Source organism: Nelusetta ayraudi, unplaced genomic scaffold, assembly GCF_046127955.1.
Source record: "Nelusetta ayraudi isolate G7.1 ecotype Tasmania unplaced genomic scaffold, CSIRO-AGI_Nayr_v1 ptg000042l, whole genome shotgun sequence".
NCBI classification, from domain to species: domain Eukaryota; kingdom Metazoa; phylum Chordata; class Actinopteri; order Tetraodontiformes; family Monacanthidae; genus Nelusetta; species Nelusetta ayraudi.
The window spans coordinates 15,309,218-15,328,488 of NW_027466092.1; the positions used below are offsets into that span (position 1 = coordinate 15,309,218).

The window sequence follows — 19,271 nt, forward strand, 5'->3', positions numbered from 1 at the left end:
CAAAGACTTTGGAACTTTGGTGGAAGATAGAGTTTTTCTTGTCAGATTTACAGGGTTTTGGAGGCACGGGTTCACGCTGCCAGCAGGCCATTTGTGTTTGTTGAACAGTTGCTAACATAAGAGTACACGCACCCATCAGACGTTTCCTTCCTAAATGACACTGCTCTTTCCACTGCCTACACTTCCTGCCCCGTGAGGTGTTGACTCTGTTTTCACAAACAACAGGCCGGTGTTTTCTCGTAACAATAACAGACTCCCTCAGAGGAGGGCCTCCCCCAGAGACTCGCAACAACAGAGCAAAGCGATGAGATGGATTAGATTTTACCTGAAAACCGAGATGGCTGGCGGTGGAGTAATTAATACAACGTGATACCTTCAGTCTGCTCATCTCCGCTTCCCCCGTGTGGCGTTGGAGTTGTGAGCGAGAGCGCCGCAGACGGATAAGCCGCTGATGTTCGGGAACCCGGCTCGTTATATACTAGTTGAGGCATGGGCAAACTACGACATGCAGCCCGTTAAGCTTTTTATCCAGCTGGCCGAACTTGAAGAAATGATGTTGATAGTTTGTAAGTCATACAATAGCTGTATTGTATCCATTTTATCGTTGTTTTAAGAGTCACTTGGATGAAGAGCTGAATATCGTGGGGCTTCAAAGACACATGTTTTGTTGTAACTTTGCTTTTGTTCATTTTCAATTGACATCAAAGCTGATTTTTTTTCCTGCATTTCCCATGTCCTTTGACGTGGGTCACCAAAACACTTCATCCATCTGCTCCTGCTCCGGCAACTCTCTCACATTTTAGAACCCACTGTGGCCCATCATTTAAAACCTTTGCCCACCCCTTTTGTGGTTCATGTCCACAAGAACTACCTACCATGGTTCCAGATGGTGTTAGCACTCTAGAATCTACCCGCAGACGTCTTCCTTGAAGTAAGGAAGCGAGGGACGTGGCAATTTAGCGGAAAATGAACAGAAAACAAAGCACTGCCATCTTGATCTGAAACCCAATGATCCACCTGGGAGAATAAAACATTTTTTGTTTGTCAAACCAAAAACTGATGAGTCTCAAGTATTGGAGTGACGTGTGTGATGAGAGCAGACAGGATGCGCTATATGATATTACATCCTTAGCCTCCTTGTTTGACTCCCACCCTGTCGTCCTTCCTCCCTAGGAAGATAATTGATGAGCCTCATATTAGCAGAAACATTTCATATGAACATGTGAATACAAATGTAAGAAGACGGGGGAACTCCAAAGGCCTCTCTCTCTCTCTTTCTCTCTCTCCCTCTCCCTCTCTCTCTCCCTCTCTCTCTCTCCCGGCTCTTTAAAACTGCGGGGCCTTGTTTGACAGGAAGCCAGAACCAGAAAATTGTTAAAGTTCTAGCACATTTGCAGTAAGAAACACCTCTGCTGGCTTGAATGTGGTCGGGCCCAGCCAGATGATTTGTCCGCACAATGGACAGTTATCAGGCCAGGGAAAACCCCCTGCGGCCTTTTTCCAGCTCACTTTGTTTTTCTAAAAGGACTCAAAAGAGATCACTGTGAAATGCTCATAAAATGTCTCTTTCTTTCTTTCTTTCTTACTTTTTTTTTTTTTTTTTTTACAACAATGTTTAATTTACACACACTGGATCTCTAAAAAAGGCACACAAGTTGACCTGCTAAACAGTAATTCACTAGTTACTCTACGTAGCCATTTTCAATTTACAGCCATGTATTTATTTGATAGCAGAATTTACATTCAATCTGTTTGCAAAGCAGATTGCTGGTGTTGTGGAGCCTTGGCTGTTTCATGTTCTCGTCTTGAAGCTCGGGCTGTGCTCCGTGTCCAGCTGAGACGCGCCTCAGTCCTACACCATCTATTTTTTTCAACAATTCAATAAGAACTTGTAGAGAATAGCCTGAATCCTACCCCCCCCCCACCCCCCAAATTGTACCACCCCCTTCTTTTCTGCCAGTTTTGTTTGAACTCCAACTAGTCTAGCCTGCGAGTGGTGGACAGCTGCCTCCACAGAGCCAGCGAGGAGCTGCTGCGTGGGGCTGCTGTGCTTCTTCCTGGCGTGCGCAACATGTTATTCCCTCCTCGTCGTTTTTTTTTTTTTTGTTTCGTGGGTCAGAACCGCTGCTCTCCGCCTCTGAGATCTAGAGAGATGAATTTATAAAGCCATGTTCAAGTCAAGGTTTCGCTTTTGTGCTCTCACAAAGACCCTTTCTGCAACAGCATTTCCACACCCCACAAATTTATCTCATCCTCCGTAGCATAACTTTTTTTTTTACTTCACAGCCTGGAGCCAGATTTTACGAGTCCTATCGTCAAAAGAAACACATTCATGATCAGCACACACACTCTGTGACTGGAGGTCGCTTCTTCAAGGGAAGTCAGTTTAAAGACGCGCAGTCGGCGGTTGTGGCAGTGCCACAGTGCACAACTGTTGTCTGTGCACGGTGAAAGATGCTCAGAGATTGCGCTGCATTGTGTCACTTGTAGCTGAATCTCAGCGCTTTAAATGGTGGCAGCCCAGAAAGTGACATTGGCAGCTGCTTCTAGAATGAATTTGGTGTGGGAAAAAATATCTGCAGGCAGAGAATAAAGAACAAAAGACAAAGAAAATGCAAGTGGAGAAATAAATTCCACATTTTTCTTACACAACTTTTAACGCTCGTAGTGGGTTAGCGTGTAGAAGCCTTTTGGCCACAACTGCTAGCTCATATTTTATTGGACGGTCACGTTGTATGGAGGTTTTTTCTGTGTGTGTGTGTGTATGATTTGTTCATGTGCTGCTGCAGAACATCTACTGTACATGTATATCTCCATGTTGCAGATGATCAAGTTGGAACCCACATTCGTTGCGCACGCTGGAATGTGTTCCTTTTTTCGGCTGTGAGCGTAGCATCTTTTGCGCAATCGCCGGTGGGAATTTCCTCAGCGTTGCTTTTTTCCCGCCTCCACCCTTTTGGCTCTGAACTTTCTTTCTCAATCCTCCGAGGAGTCGGCTGGCTAATCTTTGTCTTTTGGCCGCGTCCTTCCCGCTCGATCCACACGCACGGAGCACGTGCCGTGTCTGACTGCTGCAGCGGCGGCGTGATTGGCACCAGAACGTGGAGATTTTAAGAGTCGGGCGATGGCGGTCGGTTGGAAATCAAGTTGCACAGATGCATTGAATGAGATTAAGATATTTTTTTTAGGATTAACTGTGCAGCAGCAGTCTGGAAGGGCATCCAAGGATCATCAGCATCTATTTATATTGGTATTGATGTATGGCCCCAGCACTCTTATTTAGACTAGTATTGGACTCCTACACACGACATGGTGTGAACTTGTGTTTACTGTTTGAATTGTCGCTGTGTTTTTCCAAGGACCAGTCTTGTTAGAACTGGTTGCAACTCAGTTGATGAATGATTGACTGCAGTTGGATGGCAGTTAGGTTTAGGTGCTCGGTGACCAGGCGCCAATAATCCAACCGGGGCATTTTTGTACAAGATGATATTCCAGTTTACCTTCATGCATTATGGAGTATTTCATTAGTATTCCTACAGACATATTACAGACCGTAGCGCAATTACTTTTCATACCCGTATTATGTTAATTCAGACGGCAGCTTTTGCTCAGTGTTGTGGTGTTTTTAGTGGTGGAGTTCAGGACATCGTGGCCAAGTGTGGTGATTTATTCCTACCAAGTGCTCCTTGGTTCAAAATGTGTGGGAGTCGTCAATTCGTCACATTATACCTTCTTCCAAATATGATATTAGGCTGGTTCTAAAAAAATAAAATAGGCAGTTGACTCACAGCTTTGTTTGCAGTCAAACATATTTTTTACACAATTGCTCAAATTACAATATGGCTCTCCATGCTGTTGATGTCATTGCTGTATTAATGCAAGGAAAGAGTCACACTCGTGCTCCAGTCCAAATGTCCTTCAACGTCACTCCTCGGCCATTTTCAACCAAATGTGGCGGGATACCGCGGTTCCGGTTAAACGTTCATTGTTTTCAGATGGAAATTTCAAAAACACAGGAAGGTTCACAGTTAGACTGAAGGCACGACTGCAGCGTTAGCGCAGACGGTAGCACTTTGTCTGGTCGGCCGGTGAGAGAAACTCTGAGCAGGGCTGTATTTACAGCCAAGTGTTGTGATCCCAACACTGTTTGTTGGTGGAGGTGGGCGGCTGTTAGCAGCCAGGGAGGCATCTGAGGTCACTAGCACTGAGCTCCTCCCTCCACTCTCCCTCCCTCCCTCATCTTCCTCTCAGCCTCTGCTGCCCAGTGCCAGGCTGCTGCTCTGCTTTAGCCAGGGACAGTTTGTCTCTCGCAGTGCGGGGACACGACTTGGAGTTGGAGTGGCAACTCGGAGCAGACCAGCACTCACATGTTTGCTCAATTCAGACAATTCATTTTTCTCCTAGCCAATAGAGAGATTGTGTGTGTGTGTGTGTGTGTGTGTGTGTGTGTGTGTGTGTGTGTGTGTGTGTGTGTGTGTGTGTGTGTGTGTGTGTGTGTGTTGCAAGTGGGCATATTAGCAAATTTGTTGAGAGGCCTTTTGGTCTCACTGTCTTCAAGGCGCGTCGCCACTGTTCCCCTGTTTGAACGATGGGGAGTTTATCCAGGTCACGTCGTCCCCAACAAGAGTCAGCATCCATGAAGTGATCATTAAGCAACACCATTAAATAGGCCGCACTATTTATAGTGAATTTAGAAGAGGCCAGCTTTAGTTTCATGTGTTGGATTTGTCTGTCTGTCTGCCTCTTGCTCACACACATGCGCACGCGCGACTCTGCAGCTGGGGGCACTTAGCGCTGCAGCCGCACGTACAGAGCCGAACTAGGGCACATGCAGCACTGCAGCAGAGTCGACTCTAATCAGCTTAGAGCTCAGAAACCAGTTTAAATGGCCAGCTTCATTCCTTTGAGCCAAACACCAGTTGAAACGGATATTACCGTCGCTGGTGCGTGCCTCGGCCTGTCTTCCACATTCACTGTCACGACAAAGCCCACGACTCAAACCGCACACTGTCGCGTTGAAGGGCTGCAGTTGTTTCGCTTTTATCCAACAACAAAGTGAAACATAATCTGGAAAACACTTTTCAAGTGTCGACGCGCTTCCACCAGTTGACTGACAATTTACACGACTGGCCATTTTTCCCTAATAACCCCTCACTGTTTGGGTCCATTGTTTCTGATTGTTCCTTAGTGCTCTCAGTATTAATGTCCCCCCTGGTGCCCTAGGGGGAGGGGGAGGGGCGGGTGGAGTTAAGTCTTAGTGGTGTCACATGAGTAAGACCCAGCCAGGCTTTGGTTCACATGTCTGAACGTGGCTTGACACAATGGCAGTGTTCACATGAGGATAATCAGAGTTGTGTGTGTGTGTGTGTGTGTGTGTGTGTGTGTGTGTGTGTGTGTGTGTGTGTGTGTGTGTGTGTGTGTGTGTGTGTGTGTGTGTGTGTGATTGGACTACAGTGATCAATTTTTCTAGCTGCTGTCATCTCTGATCAGACGGAATCCGTCAATATCCAAAGTCAGCCTCCTGCCAGCCGCTTGGGTGACACTAGCCAGAGAAGCTAACACAACTCTTCTCATTTTTGGGAATAACAACCTAAAATAGATTTTTTTTTCCAAATTCATTTTCATAATATTTGTGAACTGTGCCCCAAAAGCCGTGCATATTTTAGTCTTGCGAAATATCTTAAAAAAAATACAAACATTCTTTTCAGTTATCTATATTTCTCTTTGTCTTAATTGTATTTATAGTGTTTGTCATGTTGTTTGAACCTGATATATTCAGGCTACGTTTGATTATACTCGTTTAAAAATGCAGTGAGAGTTTATGTTGCTCTAACCAGGCAACACAGTCAGTCGGACAGCCACCGCGCAGGGATGCTAAGTGATGCTCTGTTCGCTTGGCTCACTAGAGTGTAAATAATGAAAAGGGGTGAGCGATGGAATAAGAGAGCACATGAGCTGAAGTAATATCTAATGACAGCCTCGGTTTCGACATCAACCCTGCTCAAAGGTCACCGCCAGATTCCCCCTAAAATCCTATCGCACGGAAGAAGTGCGGAAACGCGCGGCGCGTACCGCTACGCACAGTCCGACCTCTCAGAGTCGTAACGAAGAACAACGGGAAGCAAAGAACAACCGCTTGCCGGACAACAAATGTAACGGACAAAGGAAAAATAGGGTGGGCGCACGTGCGTGAAACAGAAGAGCCCGGAGCGGCGCGGTGTGACGCAAAACTCCCATCCTGATTCCTCGGTCCGGTTTAAAGAGTGCGCTCAGGAGAATACCTTTGGGACAGATGATGGCTGGAGTTAGTGAGGAGAAGGTAAATATCCAGAAGCACAGTGTGTATGGCAAACACTTGTCATTCCCGCTGCCACGCGTATGAACAACACAGTCTCAGTCCGACTAATAGGAATAAAACCAGTCAGCATGCTAAGGTGTGGCACATTTTCACGCGTTATTGCCATGTTGCTTATAGGTTTCGGTTTCAACACTGATGTTGACCAAGAAACATAGATTCAGTACTGGAGTGGACAAAAGAATACAACAGATGTACTTTATTAATATCAAATAGGGCAACTACACTATTGCAACACAAAAATTATTTTTTTAAATAAACTATACAGTAATTACAAGAAACATTCAAGTCAAGTCAATCTACATACAGCAAACAAGTAAGCTCCTGAGTGTGTGCGTTGCGTGGTACACAACTATTCCCTAGTTTTCCCCCAAAATGCCATGTGCAGCTATAAGACACAAATTCCTTCCCTCCAGTCTTCCTCAGTCCTGATATCCTGTGTGTCAGACGTGAGTCGTGAGAATCCTGCTTTGTCTTTTTGCCATCACTTCATCTCACTTGTTTCTTTCTTCCATATCCGTTCAAAAATCCCTCCGCGTTTTGTTCTGTGTGTCTCTCCTCCCCTGCTTTGTGTGTGTGTGTGTGTGTGTGTGTGTGTGTGTGTGTGTGTGTGTGTGTGTGTGTGTGTGTGTGTGTGTGTGTGTGTGTGTGTGTGTGTGTGTGTGTGTGTGTGTGTGTGTGTGTGTGTGTCGACCCTGTTTTATGCACTGTCAGTTACTGTCAGTGAGCGCAATAAAGCCTTCCATAGTAGCCAGACAGAACTTTATCGCCTGTTTACTAGGGGTGTGCCATATCATCCCGTTTACAGTAGTGCCAGTGAAATCTATGCGTCCAATATAAAATTTGATATTGTGATATTTCAAGAGGGTGGCATAATGACGAGCGCAGCTTTAAATAGACATTGCTGTGGTAATAACTTTTAGGTGGCTGGTACTTTGCTCCAAACTGTGCGGAGGGAACATTACAGACATGTGATTCATAAAACGGACCCGAGATGCCACTTACCTGCAAAAAAATACAAAGCAAACAATTTAAATTTGAGATATTCTATTAAATTTTGGAAACTGTGCAATGTATTGTATAAAATAATTATATTGATGTTACTGTATTTTTCTACTTAATAGGAATATTAACAGTTAACTTGTTTTCATGCCTAAAAATTTTAAATGTGATGCATCTAAATTAGGACTGAAAGAATACATGCTAAAGGTGCATTGTTATTATCAATCATCATGAACATGACGTTGTTTTCTCTGTTACGTCACATGTAAATGATTGCCGCTCAGCAGCTCAATGATTTGCTATAAACTTGTTAAACACAAAGCTGCCAGAGACCTAATTTATTGGCATTTACCAGTTGTTTTTAATTTAATATCATTGACTTGATTTGGAGACATTTGAAATCTTATAACTGGGGGGTGGAGGAGGACAATAGGTCAACAGAGGTCTGTGTGCTAGCTAGTATAAGATGAAGGGCTGAGGAAAAAGCCGAAGATGCCTCTTGGGTCTTAAGAAGTGCTTAATTTCACATCGGATGGCATTTTCTCCCCCTAGGAAAAACAAATTGCAAAGCGCAGGTCCCAAGCCAGCTACTATTTTTATCCCGGCAGAAAGAAATTGTGTGCTTTGGAAAACACCAGTGGCACATTGTTTTACATGTTATTTTCTTCAGTTTGGAGACCCAACTATTTTTCACATCAGGAAGGATGTGGAGCAACCTTTAAAGATTGATTAGCAACAACAGCAAAAAAAAGTAGAACCTCCTTTCACAACCTCCCACTGAACACTGGGTTTTAGCGACCTGCTAAAGCTGATGCTTTGTTTGACAAAACGAAGAAGGAGCAGCCTGGACGTCTGAGCGCGGCTGCGTGCGTCACCAACCTGGGAAACAGGGTTCATATGAATTCTGCTGGCAGCAGCTGCTCCTCATTTCCAGGCTTGAGAAAAAGCTCTGTGTCGGGCAATTCAGTGTCCGCACCAAACCAAAGCATTCTACATCTAGCCTGCTTTGTAAGAATAAAGTGAGTGAAATGGAAGGGCCAGGCTGAGCTGCGCCTAAAATTCAATTTTATCCAACCTTGTTAAGTCATTGTTGATCATTATTGAGAACTCATCAACGTGATCAGTGTCTTCGCATTGATCAGCATCATTAATAATAATATAGAACTGAGAGAGTTTGTTATTTTGGCAGAGTGTAGCAAACCTGTAGCCCTTGATATGACTGAGGCACCATGAAGTCGCTCTCAGGCCCAGAAAGGTTGGTGACTCCTGGTCTAGGACAAGGACCAGCAACACTCGGCGACTAAAGCACAGTTGTCAGCGAGACCCAGCGTGTTGCTGCTGCGCTCGCCTGCCGCAGTCCCGTCACTTTGGCCGTCTGACATCCACACAGAAACACGCCGTGTCGTTGTGCAACCCAGCGTCACACTCTCCGATCTGCGACCCCCCCCCCCCCCCAGCCCCTCCGGTGCCGCGCTGTTGCCGGGTTCTGCACACTACGTCGGAACTCAGAAAAGCAATGACTAACGCAGCGTCTGTGGCGGCGGCGGCACTGGCACGATGCTAATGATACGCTGAGTGTGTGCCGTCAATGCGGCCCGGCCGCTGCTGGCAGCTTTACATGTGGAAGTCGGTCAGTAGAAGAGGAGAAACTTCTTCTTCTCCTTCAGTGGCGACTGAAGGAGAAGAAGAAAGGGCACTTTGAATGATATATCATAATGCCGTTGCGTAATTTTTACGTGCAGATACTTTAGTTTTCTTATTTCGCTATTTTCCTTTTTGGTTTCAGTGTTTTGCGGAATCCGTTTCACTGCGCTCGCTTTCTGAAAAGCAAGTAAAAGTAAAAGAAGTGGAGGATGAGCCTTTCATACCCGAGGGAGTCCACTGACAGGCTGCAAACTTATTTGTGGTTATCTTCAGAGAGGCTTCAGCCTTATACAGTGGACTGCTGCAGTTGCACTGACAGGAACCAGCAGAAAAGATCACTTTTGAAAGCATCATCCCACCACTGACTGGGAAGAATCTCAAGAGTCTCTCATGAGAAATAACACAGGGCACATTGCCATGCAGACTTTATTCCATGCTGATTCAAATCCTCCAAATGAGGATATCATGTCAAGTGGTTACATGTTAGGTGATCTATTTCCATCCACGTGTGTCACTGCGTTTATGACGTTATGATTGATGGTAACATCACGTGACTCTAAATTCTTCTGATAAGCACAATAGCTGTCGTTCTCACGCTGCTATTGAAACGTTCAATCAATTGGGTGTGGGATTTTCTTTTAGTAGTTCACTACTTCGAGTCTTGCGACCATCTGATTGCACGGTGATTTTCTTTTGCCGTCTCTGGCCTTTTTAATCCTTAAAACATCTAATAAACAAAAAGACTCTTGGCCGTACTCCAGTGCGGCGCTTTGTTCCGCTTGGAAGCCGCCATGTTTGCCAGTGTGAAGGAGCCTCACGTGCACTTACGTCAAGACGGTGTCTGCGCAGAAAGAATGCAACCACGCAACATTCCGTTTTGCAGTTTACATGATAGAATGTTACTGTTTGAGAAGAGGAAAATTCTTCCCTGTCTGATACCGAATGACGTTGGGTTCGGAATGGGCGCGTTTGTTCCGAATGAGGTGTTCATACAGAGCATGTTCAGCTGGTTTGGACGTGTAAACCGATTCTGATTGGAATATTTGGCTCCACGTAAACCCAGCTACAGACAGAGACTTCCTTTGAATGGAAATAAACAAAGGGAGACAACGTGTTGAATATTCAGCGGAAGGTGAAGACTCGTCTGGGAGGAGGAAAGCGAGACGTGCTATTCTTTCCTCTCAGCCGCTCTTTCTTTCTTTCTTTCTTTCTTTCTTTCTTTCTTTCTTTCTTTCTTTCTTTCTCTCCGCACTTTTTCTGTCTCGCGGAGCTCTCCCGCAATCTCTCCTGGTAATCAGCTCTAATAATAGCGAAGTTGCGTTGAGACAATTGTGCGGTGGAATCTAGGGCAGCCACTACACAGGCAGCATGGGAAAATCCCTCCTGTCCTACCCAGCGTGCACGGCTGCCTTCATTTATGTCTCTTGTCCACGACTACCTCATAAATAGGCATCTTAAGCCGCCATTATTTGTGCTTGTTGCCAACATTGCCACAACACAATTCTCACTGCTCACCAGTGAGGTGTTAAAATCTGTTACACTCTTCGGCGTCACTCGCTCCTAATTTTAAAACCGTTGAGTTCAAGGCGGCAGGAAGGTAGACTCGCTGTATTTATGTGACTTCATCAGAGTGAAGAGTCTAAATATAAAGCGGACTTTCAACATAATTACAGGTGTAATGTAAACATAATTAGAGATATACCGATACCAGTACTGGGTATCTGTACTGATTCCAGGGTTGAACACTTGTACTTGTAAAATACATGCCGATACTACGAACCGGCAATAGTTGTACATGTATGTATATGACAATTTTGTTAAATTTTGTGTGTTAGAACTTGTGGCCTCATGTTCTAAAAAAACATGCTGAGGAATGTTGTTCAAATAACCGAACCAAAAAAAATCAAAACAGTTCTATGATGTCTAATGGCCTTATTAAGTACTCTGTATCGCCGAGTACTGAGATGCAAGTACTTATTCATAAAACACTCATTTACTCATTCTGTAAAAAAGTGGTATCGGTGCATCCATACACGTAATGGTTAATGTACAATAACGCATTCATCCCAACAACTGAATAAGACGCTTGAATGCTCACTCTTCTACATTATCCTGGCCGTCTACCTGCTCTTAAAAACATAGGACCGAGTTCAGCGTTTTCATCCTCTCCTCTCTTTATCCTGCTGCTGCTGCTGCTGCTGCTGCTGCTGCTGAGTTTGCAGCAGAGACAGAGGTCCGCTGGGGCTGCTTTTCTCAGTCAGCAGCGGTGAGAGTTTGACGGACATAACCATTTTCTTTTTTTTTAAAGAATAAATGAGCTGAACAGTTAGACAACATACAGAGAGCTGTCACCTGTTCACAGCATGCCCAGCTCTCATTCAGTGGCGCCTGTGTATGCGGCACTGACACGGAAACACAGAGCCAAGCCCGGAGGAGACGCTGCAGACTAGATACAGAGTGCACTGGTGCTGCAGGGTGTCCTCACGTAAACAAGAGTGTGTAGTATCAACTGCAAGGTGCTTGTGCCGATGATAGTTTGGATCTGTTCTCTACAACAGGCATGGGCAAACTATGGCCCGGGGGCCATATGCGGCCTGTTAAGCGTTCTAATCCGGCCTGCCGAACTTGAAGACATTATATAAATAGTAAGTAAGTCATAAAATAGCTGAATTTCATCAATTTCTTCAGTGTTTTGTCATTTCAGTAAAGAGCTAAACACAGTGGGTCCTTCAAAGACACGTATTTTGTTCATGATCATTATATTACAGCACGTTTTCTACAAATCCCATGATATATGTTTTCCTCCTATGAGGTGGGTCACCAAAACACTCCATCCATCTGCTCCTGCTCCGGCCCCTCTGTCAAATTTTAGAAGCCATTGTGGCCTACGAGTCAAAAACTTTGGCCACCACTGCACTAGAAACTGTTAGAGGTTGATGCGGTGCAGCCTCACAGATCTCCACGTGTTACGGACGGACTGATGTTTGGCCGTGAGAAAAGTCAGACACAGAATGTTGCATTTGGAGCGAACGACTCCCATTATATCAACGACGAAAACGTTCCCATTGCAAGTGAACACAGAGCAAAATGCTACAACTTCCCCCTCTGAGGTAGAGTGCAGCCGGCGCAGACAGCTTCCCCTCTCACGGCTCTTGTCAAACTGGAACCCTCAACCTTTAATCAGGTTGTTTTCACGGTCTGATTAGTTTGTCACCGCTATTTGCCAGCGATATCAGTCAACGGTCCTGCTCTTCGCGGTCATGCCCCTCCGCTCCCTATTGATAGCGGGTCGGTGTCATATGGTCACAAGGTCACTAAAACCGGCTTCGCCCATCAATATGAAACATGACATAACACGCAGCCAAATGTGATCAGCAGAGTGCTGCACAAAGCAACACAGACACACACACTGAAGTGGCATCGATTCAAATATTTCAACATTGTCCAATCGATTAGCCTGTTTGCTTTGACTCAGGCTTCCCCTCAACCGGCCAGACAGTCGCTGCATGAGGCTGAGAGCAGGTCGGCCGCCTCCCGGCAATATCAACTCTGCTGCCTGCTTATTTTCTTACCTGGCTCGGAATTATTGTCACTGAGCCCCGCTGCCGGTGGAGCTGGGTGACTTGCTCCAGGATCTTCGTCTGTTTTATGTTTCCTGTCTGGAAAAAAAAAAATCTTTCTTTAGTCCCTTACACTTACTGTCCTCACTTTCCCCGCTTGTACCCCAGCAAAGGCAGTCTCTGCACAACAGCATACCATAAAGATATTTTATGGCGCCATTTCAGCTAAAGCAGAAATAAATATATCAACAAACCCTCCTGTCTGTGAGTTCTGTTGAAATGGAGGAGACCGGGCTTAACCTCAGCAGTCGGCTCACCTACCGTATAGAGCAGTCTGAGCTGCTGTCTTTCATTATAGCTCCACTTCTTGTTCTTTCTTGGTTTATGTTGAAATACAAAAAAACAAGGAAATTCTAATTGGATTTCATCTCACAGACTTGTGAGATGAATAGTGATGATTGCCAGTGACAATTTTAACCAATATCAGGTGGGGTTTTTTGTGCGTTTCATGCATTAGGGTTTTTCCCTCCAAAATTCCCCCTTTATTTAATGTTTTGTTACAGCTAATAGAAAGAGCATGTTCACAGGAGCAACTCTTCCAGCATAGCCTAATAATAATAATAATAATAATAATAACCAGATCGACTGGGGCAGCAGGACTCCGTTTCTACTACTACTGAAAAATATAGATAGACAAACTTTACCTTAATGCAAACAAATCAGCAGCACAAAGGGGAATTCTCTGCACAGTTGTGTTGCAAACTGAGTGGAAGTGAAGAACAAGATGCCAAACAGAAGCCCATATCATGCATCTCAACTCTGTGACCGTCGTGTGCAGCACCTGGTTGTTTTCACTTGTGCCCCATGTGGCCTTGTGTGCTGCAGTTCCAGTGGGGCGTGGATGGTTTTTGGATTAAGATAAAGTGATCTGCACTGATGTGTACACACTGGCTTTCATCTGACAGCGTAACGCACACACGAGTGTCTGTCCATGTTTTCATTTGCTTAACTGATAGCTGTGTTTAGAGTTAGAATTTGAGCACGCACGCACCCACGCACCCACACAACAACCTAATGGAAATAGCTGCTCCAAAATTTGAGGTTGGATGGAATACGAGACCTGCCCCTGGGTCACGTCAGGACCACATTAAACACAATGACGCATCAACCACAAGTCAGTACACATGGTCAATATGTCTTTGTGACTGTGTCTACAGAAAGAGGGCCAGGTGATGGAAAGCGCTGAGCGACCTCCTATTTCTGTCAGGTTTTAGAATGTTAAATACATCACAGGGTAATGTATTTATTTATTTATTTTGGCTACATGGTAGGTAAAGGAATTTCTGTTTCTGTTACCCACTCAGTAGGATTTTTATTGACCTTGATATCATTTTGTAAATGTGTATTTATATAGACAATGTGTAGAGACGTCGCGGAAGAGTATTAGTGTTACGCATTTTCCTTCCGTAACTCGTGCAGCGGAAACACAATCTTATTTCATAGCGCAAACCACTTAACCTAAACGAAGAAAGACAATAACGCAGAAATAATTTACCCTCGCCGCCTTAATAATAATAAAAATAAATAAATAAATAAATAAATTGAGAATGGCGAAGTGAGGAGTGCGCTGGAACAACTGCGACTTTTTCTGCTTAAGGAGGACCAGGGGGGCGAGTCGGCGGGAAATCAGGCTTGGAGGCGCCGAGTGCGCAGGGGACAGTCAGGGGGGATCACCGCTAGCAAGAGCGGCGCGTACGGAACACGAACACACTGCAGTGGGAGCAGCGAACAAAGGAGGGCCGCCGACGGAGGTGGAGGGGGTGGTGGTGGTGGAGGAGGAGGAGGCTGCGAGTGAGTGGCTGCCTGCCTGCCTGCCTGCCTCGCTCTCTGTTGACTGCGGCGGTGAATTATGGCAGAGGGGGGGAGGGTTAGAGGCTGTGTGAGGAGAAACGTACTCGGTGATCCCTCTTCCTCTCCGTGCCTGTGTGGAAGGCAGCGCGTGGGGGAGGGGCGCCACGGCTGCCGCTTGAATAGAGGGGGGAATGAGGGCAGCGGGAGTAAGGAGAACATGAGTGATGGCCGACCCATACACACACAGGCACACACAAAGTCACAGTCACACAGAGGATTATATGTATACTGTAATACAAATGTCCCTCAGGCTGCAGCTGTGCATGTGTGCCTGTGTGTGTATATATACATATATTTATATATGTGTATATATATATATATATATATATATATGTATATATATATATATATATATATATATATATATATATATATATATATATATATATATATATATATATATATATATATATATGTGTATATATATATGTATATATATATATATATGTATATATATATGTATATATATATATATATGTATATATATATGTATATATATATATATATATGTATATATATATATGTATATATATATATATATATATATATATATATATATGTATATATATATATATATATATATATATATGTATATATATATATGTATATATATATATATATATATATATATATGTATATATATATATGTATATATATATATATATATATATATATATATGTATATATATATGTATATATATATATATATATATGTATATATATATATATATATATATATATATATATATATATGTATATATATATATGTATATATATATATATATATATTGCAAAGATCGTAAATATGCATTGTCCGTAAAAAATAATAAAATAATGCACTGTATTATATTTTTCCTAATTAAATTATATATCAAAGGGATGTGTAATTAATGAAATGCTCACAAGGACCTAGTTGGAACACAGCAGGGGGTAAACAGGTGTATCGGTAACAAGTCTCAGGATTGTGATTATGTGGGAAGCAGGGAGGTGTGGAGGTACAATATTCAGGTCTCTACATCTCATCTTGCGCTCCAGTGGAGCAGCCGCGTACACTTATTAAAAAATATGTTTTTTCTTCGGGCTTTGAGAGGTATCTGTGAGAAATTCTCATATCTATGTGACATCACAGAGGGCAGTTTTTCAGTGCTTCAGTGCTTGCTGTAAGAAAAAAAAATAATCAAGAAATGGACAGTGCATCAGAACTAAAGGGCAGCGATGGATTTTCCTCATTTCAGGGAAGTTCACTGACAGCCTAGAGACACAATTTTATTTTTAGAAACCATTGGTGAATTGAATTTTGCATGACGCCGGACCTTTCCAAAGGGAGCATGAGGCAAGGGTTACACATTTTGTCATATTTTGAAGCCTGTACTTATCAGGGTTGTGAAATGCCTTGAAATTCCACTTAGGTTTTGTTTTCAGACCAAAGTTTGAAAGGTTCTCCTTGTTCAACCATTACAGCACACTTACAGAAGCAAGTGTCTTAATGTGGCCCTGATTTTAAAGACTTGTGTGATACGCACTTCTTTGCTTTATTATCTCATATCCTCTATTATCTTGTATTTTATCTTATTTGTTGTTTGACAGCCTTTTTTTTTTTTTTTTTAAACTAAACTCTCTTTCTGATTTGCAGGTGTACGTCGAGTTTGATGATCAGGAGTGGGAGAAGAGGGAGTGGGTGAAGGTCTATGAGGATTTCCAGCTGTTCCTGCTGGAGCACCAGCTGGTCTGGGCCAAGAGGATAGAAGGAGCAGGAGCAGGTGGAGCACCAGGAGGCCATTTGCAGGGGACCAAGGCCAAACAAATACAGTGGCCCGCACTGGTAAGTCCTCTCATGTATTATAGGTGTTTCCACAATGTGCGTGGTACACATACAGTACATGCGAGCTGTCTTGTGAAACGGGTCAGTAGCTGACGAGCAGCCTGCACCATCTCTGGTCTGGGGGTGTCGAGACGCACCGTTTACTCAGAGTCTGCTGCACTTCTTCCAAGCTGCTAAATTTTCATTTCTCTTTTTATTTTATTGCTTTGATTGCTTTGATGAGTGTCGCCTGTGGTCGTGATGACAGCCTTGTGCTCTGGTTTAATGGAACGTTGCTGTGATAAGGTTGGCAACACCAGTATTATGTAAGAATGAACGGAAAAAACGTTTCGGGGTGTTTTCAAGCCGTCATCAATGCATTCTGCTGGATTGATCAAAAGAGCAACCGCAACTGTTTGAACACATTACGCGTTTGAAGAGGTTGATATGAGACAGGCACCCACAAGGAATCTGTGTTGTTGTTTCTTTGCGAAGCGACAACTAACATTTCGTGGAGACAAATAGGGAACAGAACAGAGTTCTGAATAAACCTTCATTCTACAGTCACAATGAGAACATGTGCAGTCTCCCTTCACATGTTCGGAGAGGCTGATGTGTACCTGAATTGCGGTGAGTGCAGCCACTCTCGCCAACAGAGACCTCCTATTACTTCAAGCCAAGTGTTGTAGATTTAAGAGTGGCTCTGACCCAGTTATGTTTGAAGTTCTTATCCAAGCATGCGGTTAAAGATTGTGTCGTATCATTTGATCGGGGTTGCCTGATTACAGGGTAACTAAGTAACTGAGCGACCGAGCAGCTGTAGCTTAACAGTCATTGGCTGGAGGTGCTGTTGGTGTTGCTTCACAGTGTTAGGCGTGCGTTTCTGCCAGGGTTGGTTTTGTGCTGGTGTTTCCGTTGCCACGGCTACGCCGGGAGGTGATTGGCGTGCCTCTGCACAGGCTCTGTGCATTTTGCGAGTGGCTCTAGACGCGACGTGTGCCTGTTCAATCAGCGCCGCTCCCTCGCCCGTTCCCCTCTGAAGGATTTGGTGGAAGTGTCAGCGACGGCAGTGAATTCTGAGCCGTCTGGGTCCCTCTCTGCATGTGTGCTTTGGTGTCTGAGAGCGTGTGCATGGAAATGTGAATCAGTGTTTTGGTTATGTAATAGCAGATTGCACAGCGCCATCTGGCACACGTTCCAAACGCAGGAGTTTAAAAGGCGCTCAGACAGAGAGACACACACTCGCACACTCGCACACATGCACTCTTTCTTTTTGTTTTTTTTCCCCCTCCCCTTTGGCCGAATCCACTTTTTAATACTTTTCCCGTCAAGCCACAGCCCCATTCTTCTGATTGTCACAGACATAATCTGCAAGCGCACTCACTGTCCACACAAACACAGATGCATTCATAAACTGCTTTTGTGTCTTTCTAAACCAAAACACTACTTACTCACTGCATACGTTTAAGCACACATTTAAAATCACACTCAATTATTTCTAATTTGTATGCACAACACTTTGCAAACAATGCTCTGCAATACAGCTGCTAATCACTCCGAGGCAAAGGTTCCAATAGAACTAATATCAATGCTGTCTCACTCTTCTGCTGACATTAGTAGAACATTTGCTCTGTACAGTTGCATGAAACGTACTTCAACAGACAAGTGTTTTTTTTGTAAGATGAAACCTTTCCTTGGTTTTTAGAACGCTGTGTTGTTGCCAAGTGAACTCTGAAGATGTTTCCTCATCCAAATACCTTAAATATTTGAACACTTAACATTTGTGGTTGTCAATGGGGATGACAAAAAGAACCTTGTCTTTTATTCCTGCAACTTCAATTTGGGGTATCACCTATGACCAAACCTGCATGAGGTCGGCGAACTTTGCATTTTCTTGTTTTAGCAAAATGAACCTCTCTCTATGTGCCCTAGTTTTTCGATATGGAACATTCAGAGGAGACCAATGCTCGAGCTCCTCAATTTATTTAAAAACAAACAAGCACAGAACAGCACGCATTGCAAAAGCAAAATAGGTTCATAGACAAACAATACATACTACACAAAGATGGTGATTTTGACCTTTTCTCAAAAGCTCTTTAATCATTTCTATTCAAAACAGCCCCAAACAATTAAATCTAACTGCACACTGAGGACAAGAGCACTGCCCAGTTATTTAAGAGCTACGTCTGATTTAACAACACTTTCAGTAATCAAACCGCATTCGGCAACTGCAGAAACTTTGTACCCAGTAAAATTGTTGGTGATTTGGTTTGTTCACGCAGCCCATTCCAAGCAAGTCAATCCAGAGGATGAGCACACACCTTGCACGCATGTGTGCATTCGAGCCGTGGTTGTTTTCTGCTGAGTTCACATAAAACTGACCTTTCACTGCGTGTGTGTGTGTGTGTGCGTGCGCGTGCGTGCGTGCGTGCGTGCGTGCGTGCGTGTGTGTGCTTGCGGGCAGTGTGGGAGACAGGGAGACAAGGGCATACAAGGAGTCTGTATTTTCGTTTCTTTTGTAAGAGACAACTGACTTTGTATCAAGAAGAATATAGAGCAGAATAGAGAAGTGTTGATTCTACAGTAATTATAAGAACTTATGCAATATTTTTTTTGCCATGAAAACCCTTGACGAATTCTAACATGGCCATTTAAGTTGCCTTCACCAGCGCCGTGAAGCCTTAATGCTGCGTGGCAGCAACGACCGGTGACTCTTTATCTCTCTCTGTAATAATTGGGTTGCCACTTGCCGAGGGAGCTTTTTCATCTGTGGTTGGACAAGGTGTTGATCCTTGTGCCAAAGAAGGTTTTAACACACCGGATCCCCCTGTCCCCCATAATTAGTTTGCATTAAATAGAACCTTTTGCAAACTTCAAACTGCACATTAGTGTTTTTGCACAGAATGCAGAAATCACACTGCAAAAAAACCCTTATATGAACCTCTTTCTTGGTACAAACTGTTTGACAAGGCAAAACATACAAACTGCAAGTAATAAT

At 43.9% G+C, this 19,271-nt stretch overlaps 1 protein-coding gene across 3 annotated transcripts in view; it reads left to right on the top strand.

Annotated features, from left to right (window-relative positions):
* Nucleotides 1-19,271, top strand: part of jmjd1cb (jumonji domain containing 1Cb) — a 92,618-nt gene that overhangs the window by 24,535 nt on the left and 48,812 nt on the right. For all 3 annotated transcript variants that reach the window (XM_076034824.1, XM_076034825.1, XM_076034826.1), the window contains exon 2: nucleotides 16,106-16,294. In XM_076034824.1, coding sequence (XP_075890939.1) covers nucleotides 16,106-16,294 — 189 coding nt within the window. The remainder of the gene's footprint in view (nucleotides 1-16,105; nucleotides 16,295-19,271) is intronic.